The following is a 7,448-nucleotide window of genomic DNA, read 5'->3' on the forward strand; positions in this document are numbered from 1 at the left end:
TAAACTTCAATGCAGGTCAAAGAGCAGGAATCCATCTTTGTTGAAATGGATGAAGAAGAATATGCAAACCTTGTTTCTAAGCGGAGGGAAGACGATTTCCTTGAGGAAGATGGTTTCTTGAAACAAATCTGATATTTCTCTTTTTGAATAGTGTATCTAGGTGACGACCTTGGATACAAGGATGATGGAGAAGAAGTTTGGAATAGGTAATTGTTTCTTTTCATGAACTCAAGTAGAATGATTGATTCCACTTTAGAGAGGAGGATTCGGACGACGAATATGAAGAGAAGGATGCTTATGCTTCCAAAATTGGTATGGTCACCACGAAAGTCAATGAGGACCAGAAGCAAAAGCGACCCGATCACTCTCTTTCTGCATTGTTGCAAAAGCAGGCATTGAAGGCCAAGGCCAAAGCAACAAGCACCAGTGTGACTGTGAAAACTGAAGTTACGGAGCCTGCAACCTCAGGGATCAAAAGAAAGCTCGACTCCAAAGTGGACATCGGCCTCGACAACTTGCTTGCTGATCTTACTGCAGACGTCAAACCAAAGAAGCCAGCAAATGCAAAGCCTCTCAGTGTTGGTAGGGCTTCCGCTGCTTCCATAAAAGGTGGTGCGTTCAGTGTGCCTCGCAAGCCCACTCAAACGATCATATCACCCATGGATAGCAAGAAGAAACCTGCTGTACCACAGAGAAAGAAGGTGCAGACCTCTGCTGTTCATATCAAGCAAGAGGAATTTGAAATCCATGAAGAATTCCAAAACGATGATCATCAACATTTTGACGAACACGAACCTGATGAGGTGAAAATGGAAGAACCAGTGGATGAAAATTGTTCATTTCCAAGCTCGGACGGTGGATTTGCTCGGGATGTGACGTCGAATCGCAAGAAAATGTTGGCGGAGGTGGAGGATTGGCGAGCTATGAGAGATGCTGTGACAGATGCTGATATGGAGGTAGATGAGAGCAAGATCATGCCAAAAAATGAGGATCTCAATTCTGGTGATGTGAAATTCGAAGTCAATGACGATGGAACTTTGAAGTTTTTCTGGATTGATGCGTACGAAGATGTATCAAAGGCTGGAACTGTTTTCCTTTTTGGCAAGATAAAGATTCAGAACAATGATCTGGACAAACCAACTTTTATGAGTTGCTGCATTCATGTCGAAAATCTCCAACGACAAGTTTTTGTGTTGCCAAGAGAGAAATTGTTGGACAAAGACGGCAATGCTATGGAGGAAGATGTTGACTTGATGAATCATGTCTTCCCTGAGTTTGCCAAGTTTGCTCGAGACGCTGGAATCAAGAAGCACAAAGCCAAACTTGTGAAACGCAATTACATGTACCACTTTCAAGATCCTAGTATCCCGAAGTCTTCTCAATACTTGAAATTTGTGTACCCGGCAGAATTTCCAGCGGTCGCATCAGATCTTGCTGGCAGGTCTTTCAAGAAAGTATTCGGAACTACGCAGTGAGTGACTTTGTTTTATTTATACCATTCCTGATATTTCGCTTTTCGTAGGTCTTGTTTGGAGCTTTTGCTGTTGAAGCGCAAGTTGATGGGGCCTTGTTGGCTTAACATTCAAGGTGCAGAACCAGTTAGCACTCCACTGAGCTGGTGCAAGTATGAATTTCGGGTTGCCGATTCAAAGTGGATTCAGAAAAGCACTGTGTACATGGAAACTCCGCCTCTGAGAGTTATGAGTGTTCACATGCAGACGGTCAAAAATCTTCGGGATCACTCGAACGAAGTTGCAATGCTGTCTGCCTTGTGCCACAACGAAGTGAATGCAGATGGTCCAACTGAAAGGCCTGAAAATAAGATGTATGGATTCACTGGAATTCGAAAATTGGAGGGAGCGGCTTGGCCTCTGGACTTCAAGAATAAGATCGATCAATTCAACGCAACGCACAAGGATGCTCCTCGATACATTCATGAAAACGAACGTGCTCTGTTGAATGCATTCCTTGCAAAACTACAATTGATGGACCCTGATGTGATCATAGGACACAACTTCATCGGTTTTGACCTCGATGTATTATTGCATCGAATGCAAAAGCTAAAAATTCCTGGGTGGTCCAAGCTTGGCCGACTTCGAAGAACAAACATGCCGAAGCTTCAGAACAATGCTGGAGGTATGGGCCAGTCGACCTGGGCGGAGAAGAATGTTCTCTCTGGTCGTCTAATTTGCGACACATACATTGCTGCCAAGGAAAATTTGCGCGAGACAACTTACACTCTTTCCGAGCTCGCCAAGACGCAGTTGCAAAAAGTCAGGTTTGACATTGACTTTCAGCAAGTTGCATCTTATTTTGGCAAATCAACTGATCTTCTGCAACTGATTGCCTGCAACGAAAATGACTCATATCTATGCCTTCTGTTGACATTCAAATTGATGATACTACCCTTGACGAAGCAACTCACAAACCTTGCTGGCAACCTTTGGAGCCGTTCTCTCCTTAGTGCGCGTGCAGAACGTGTGGAATACTTGTTGTTGCACGAGTTTCAAAAATTGAAGTTTGTGATGCCGGACAAGGCGACCTTCAACAAAAAGAAAGGAAACAAAGACGATTCGAACTTTGATGACGAAGCAGAAGACGACGCCAACCCCAAATGGAGCAAACGCAAGAAGGCGGCATACTCTGGCGGTCTTGTGCTTGATCCCAAACGTGGACTCTACGATAAACATATTTTGTTGTTGGATTTCAACTCTCTTTACCCGACTATCATTCAGGAGTTCAACATTTGCTTTACCACTGTTCTTCCCTCAAGCAACACCGAGGAAGAAACCCCGCGGTATGAAATGCCAAGTAAGGATCTGGATGAGGGTGTGCTTCCTCGTGTTATCAAAACTCTTGTGGAACGGCGAAGGAGTGTAAAAGAAATTATCAAGAAAGAGACAGATGCAACCAAAAGACAGCAACTCGATATCCGACAGTCTGCCCTTAAGATTATGGCCAATTCGATGTATGGTTGCTTGGGATTCACTTATTCTCGCTTTTACGCTAAACCTCTAGCTGAATTGATCACTGCGCAAGGCAGAGAACTTCTTCAAAAGACAGTCGAGGTGACTCAGAACAAGCTCAATCTGGAAGTTGTGTATGGAGACACCGACTCCATCTTTGTGAACTCTGGCTGTGACACTTACGAAGAGGCGGTCAAGACAGCCAATGAGGCAAGGAAGGAGTTGAACAAGATGTGGAGACTTCTTGAAGTTGGTCTGGATGGAATTTACTGTCCTTTGCTTCTCTTGAACAAAAAGAAATATGCAGCTTTATCTGTCACTGAAAGGGATGGCAAGATTACCAAAGTGAAGGAAAAGAAAGGTCTTGACATTGTCCGTCGAGACTGGTGTGTCCTTGCAAAGCGGGCAGGCGACAAAATATTGGATTTCATTCTTTCGGGAAATCCAGTTGAAGATGTAGTTGAAAACATTCATACATACCTTCGTCAATTGGCAACTGACATGGAAAATAACTCGCTTCCGGTGACAAACTGAATGATTTTCTTGTTCGATTGCGTTAAGTATTTGCTTGCAGTTGTCAGACTATGTGATTACCAAGGGCTTGACGAAGGAACCAGAAGAATATTCTGACGGTAAAACACAGCCACACGTTCAGGTTTGCCATGTCTATGGATGCGTGCGAGGGTTGTTGACCTTGAGAATAAGGTTGCGATAAAAATGAAGGAACGTGGAAGACCTGTACGAGCAGGGGATCATATTCCGTACGTCATTTGTGCAGACCCAAACATCACGATGTTCGCTCAACGAGCACACGATCCAGAGCTTGTGGAAGAGGTCAAGGCTTCCCTGCCAGGACTTTATACTGATAGTTGTTCTCAGGCTGCTGGCAAGCTAACCTTGGACAAGAAATGGTATTTGGAATCGCAGCTTCATCCAGTCGTGTCTCGTATCTGTGCTGTCATCGAAGGCACCGACTCTGGAAGGATAGCGGAGTGTCTTGGTCTTGATGCAACTAAGTTCCACAAGAACGAATCGAGGTCTCAATCTAACTTCGACTCCGTATTCGCTCAACCAGCTGTTGAGGTACAGTGCTGTTCCTCTGTTGTCTTGTCTCATCTCTCTCTCAGGTGGATCGATTTGCAAGTGTTGAGCGCCTTATGGGCACATGCAGTGACGGTCTCACACGGTGAACTATACTGACCATGTCGATCACTTTCTCAACTTGTAAGCAGAGAATTCAAGGGCCCTTACGTGCTTCAAGATGGTGTCGCTGGTGCAAACAGCCTCATCTGCGGGATGCGATGTGCAGATGCAGCAGGAGCTTCTTTCAACCCTCGTGCGTTGCGCTTGCAGGTCGACAACCTCCTGCGCAGATGCCTTTCAAGGTTGTAGAGAACTCGTGGCAAAGGAGACCGAAGAGACGTTAATACGCTGCTCAGGTATCACGATGGTTGGATGTGCTGCTCGGACAGCATGTGTGTCCATCGCACTAGAAATATCATGTGCGACGTCTACCACGAGGGAAACACCTCCTTCTTCGGCTTGAAATGTCCGATGCCGGGTACGTGGTTTGTTTTGCCTCGTTGACGTTCTGATTGCCGTGGCAGAATGTGGAGGAAGGATGAGGTTGGAATACACATCTGAGCAGCTCTACCTGCAGGTGAGTCTGACGGCAGGTTAAGGGGGGAGGGAGTTTGACTGGGCGGCAGATCCTCTACTTGAAGCGACTGTTCGATCTGAAGGATGCCGAGAAGAAGCTCTCGATTGAAAACTCTGAAAGGAAGGAGAGAGGATTCGTGTCCCTCAAGGCCCCAGTGTTCTCCAACGAAGAGCGGGTGAGGGAGGAGAGAAAGTCTCGACTGTAAGTCACAGAGTTGCAGTTGGCGATGGAAGTCATGCACGAAGATTGTCATCGTCTGCTACAGGAGAGTGCCTTTAACATGATCAACCTCGGGAATCTCTTCGCTTGCGAGGCAGAAGAGGAAGTGACGATGTGAGAAGGGAAATTTACAGACAAACAGCTTGTGATTACAAGAGACGGTCCCTCCTCCCAGCTTCCTCTCCTCATGCAGTATCGTATTCGAAGACCCCGAACTCGCTCTTGATCGTCACCTTCTTCCCTGCTCCGCATGTCAAGTCCTTGTGTTCCTCTCTCCTCTCCTCTTCCCTCCTGCTTCTCTCCTCCCTCCCCTTCCCTCCCCTCTCCTCCTCTCTTACCTTGATGAGCCTCTACCCGACCCACGATCTGCGCATCGACGCCCAAGGACTGGAGATGGAGTGAGGGAAAGCGGAAGAGGGACAGAGGAGCAGACACCTGACTGATGGCGATGATGGAGGAGGCGAACTCTGCGGGCACGTAGATTTCCATCCTGTGACCCATGTTGAAGACCTGCAGACAAGTCACTTTCCTCTTCCTTCTCGTCCTCGTCCTCGTCCTTCCTCGTTCTCCCATCCTACACAACTTCCATCCTCCTCCTCCCCTCTTGCTCCTGCCCGTCAACGCATCCTTCCTTACCTTGTACATCTCCTTGTAGTCAGTCCCGCTTTCTTGGTGGATGAGCTGAAGGCAAGTGAGACACCGTTGGCAGGGCAAAGAAAGAAGAGGAAAGGGGAGGGCGAAGGAGGATGGGGGCAGGAGGAGGAGGAGGAGGAGGAGGAGGAGGAGGAGGGAATTGTTGATTTACCTTGAAGAGTGGGGGCACAGGGAAAAGATTGTCCTTGATCACGTGCAGGTTCTCGATGAAGTGGAGAGCCTTCGTCTGTGCTCCTCCCTGCCCCTCCATTAGCTTCTCCCTGCCCTTGTCCCTGTTTCCTCCTCTCTCCCCGTCCTCCTTCTCTTCCTCCCCTCCTCTTTCTCCTTTCATCCTTCATCACGCGCTGTTCTTCTCCTCACCGAGCAGTGGATGATGCCATGGATGTCCTTCCTGTGCTTGTCAAGCACTTTCTTCACCACTGGCGCGTATGTGCGGGTGGCTGACAGGACGAGCTTGCCTGCGTCGAGGGGAGACCTGAAGCCTTGTCATGCGAGCATGAAGAAACTCCTCCTCCTCCTACCCCTCCACTGCATCTGTGAGCTTCTGCTTGCCCGCGTACACCTGAGAATCGATCAGGGGAGATACGGTGGGAGGGGAGGTGGAGGAGAGAACACGACGAGGATGAAGCAGCGAGAGAGGAGGAGGAGAACCAGGTCAGAAGGGACGGCAGGGTCGAAGGATTCGGGATATTTCTCAGCGAGATACTTGGCGAAGACGTCATGCCTGCGAGAGAGTCAGAACAAGACAGGAGCAGGCGAGGGAAGGGGGAGGGAGGGAGAAAGAGAAAATAGGAGGAAAGGAGGGGAGGAGGAGCACATGGAAGGGAAAGGAAGTTATAAAGAGCATTTCCTCGCGGACGTCAGGCCGTTGGATCCCATTCCTCCGTTATACTCATCTTCGTAGGTCGCCTGCCATAAACTTGAGGAAGAGTGAAGTCGGGCGAGAAAGGGGAAGAGAGGAGAGGAGAGGAGAGGAGAGGAGAGGAGGGGAGAGGAGGGGGAAAAAGAGGAGGGCAGGGGAGGACGTACCTTTCCGTACGAGCACAGGCCGATAACAACATCGCCTGCTGCGATGTTCGCGTTGTCGATGACATCTGAGCGCTTCATCCTACAGGTGACCTGCACATCATTCAATCCTCACCCTCCTGCTCCTGCTCCTCCTGCTACTCACGGTGGAGTCAACGATGATCGTCCTGACAAGATCTCCCACGTCCGCAGTCTCCCCCTGCTCCCTTTCAGTCTCTGCTGCACATCAAGCGCAGGACAAGTAGAGGCAGAGACTGAGGTGGGAGGAAGAGTGGAGGGAGGGAGGGAGGGAGGGAGGGAGGGAGGGAGGGAAGGAGGAGGAGGAGGAGGAGGAATGGCACAGACCCCAGTTGAGTGAATGTTGACTCCGTTGCTGCGAAGCATCTCGAGAACCTCCTCCGTCCCGTTGATTAGCGCTGCTCGCAGTTAGTCCCTCGTCCTCTGCTTCTCCCTCCCTCCCTCGCTCCTTCCCTCGCTCCCTCCCTTCCCTTCCCTCCCTCCCTCAGAATCTTTTTCCGCCTGCAAAAAGCCCATCTTTTGATCCCTTCTTTCTTCATCTCCCTCCGTCTTCACCCTCCTGTCCTTCTCCTCCTCCATCGCCTCGCCCTCCCCCACCAGCATACCTGCGATCACTTCTCCCGGCACCAGGTTCTTGTTCCGTCCTGCGCGGTTGTGAGAGGAACAAGAGGACAAGGAGGACAATCGCGACGAGATTGACAGAGCAGAGGAGCAGGAGGAGAAAGAAGGGAGGAGGATAGGGGAGGAGGAGAGATGATGACCGATAGTGGAGGAGAGGAGGATGTTGTCCGTTGCTCCCACACACAGTAGATCATCGAGGTTCATGATGATGGCGTCCTAGAGAACAAGAAGTAAGAAAGGAGGAGGAGGAGGAGGAGGAGGAGGAGGGAGGAGGAGGAGGAGGA

At 49.3% G+C, this 7,448-nt stretch overlaps 2 protein-coding genes across 2 annotated transcripts in view; one reads left to right on the forward strand and one right to left on the reverse strand.

The window, feature by feature from the left end:
- Window positions 1-974: 974 nt before the first annotated feature.
- POLA1 (DNA polymerase alpha subunit one) lies at window positions 975-4,166 on the forward strand (the record flags this gene model as incomplete). Its single annotated transcript, XM_005823936.1, has 5 exons — window positions 975-1,471; window positions 1,523-3,488; window positions 3,541-3,621; window positions 3,672-3,800; window positions 3,846-4,166. 5 exons carry the CDS (start codon window positions 975-977, stop codon window positions 4,164-4,166), a joined length of 2,994 nt encoding a protein of 997 aa, XP_005823993.1.
- Window positions 4,167-5,030: 864 nt separating this feature from the next.
- The window catches only part of GUITHDRAFT_158636 (hypothetical protein), a gene marked incomplete at both ends in the record, with an annotated part of 3,365 nt that continues 947 nt past the window's right edge, over window positions 5,031-7,448 (reverse strand). The window contains 14 exons of the mRNA XM_005823937.1: window positions 5,031-5,086; window positions 5,184-5,232; window positions 5,281-5,355; window positions 5,482-5,526; window positions 5,651-5,737; window positions 5,860-5,974; window positions 6,021-6,061; window positions 6,151-6,223; window positions 6,359-6,408; window positions 6,529-6,618; window positions 6,671-6,724; window positions 6,871-6,941; window positions 7,149-7,187; window positions 7,305-7,380. Of these exons, the coding sequence (XP_005823994.1) occupies window positions 5,031-5,086; window positions 5,184-5,232; window positions 5,281-5,355; window positions 5,482-5,526; window positions 5,651-5,737; window positions 5,860-5,974; window positions 6,021-6,061; window positions 6,151-6,223; window positions 6,359-6,408; window positions 6,529-6,618; window positions 6,671-6,724; window positions 6,871-6,941; window positions 7,149-7,187; window positions 7,305-7,380 (921 nt within the window). The remainder of the gene's footprint in view (window positions 5,087-5,183; window positions 5,233-5,280; window positions 5,356-5,481; window positions 5,527-5,650; window positions 5,738-5,859; window positions 5,975-6,020; window positions 6,062-6,150; window positions 6,224-6,358; window positions 6,409-6,528; window positions 6,619-6,670; window positions 6,725-6,870; window positions 6,942-7,148; window positions 7,188-7,304; window positions 7,381-7,448) is intronic.

The sequence above is a fragment of the Guillardia theta genome, assembly GCF_000315625.1.
Source record: "Guillardia theta CCMP2712 unplaced genomic scaffold GUITHscaffold_101, whole genome shotgun sequence".
NCBI lineage: Eukaryota > Cryptophyceae > Pyrenomonadales > Geminigeraceae > Guillardia > Guillardia theta.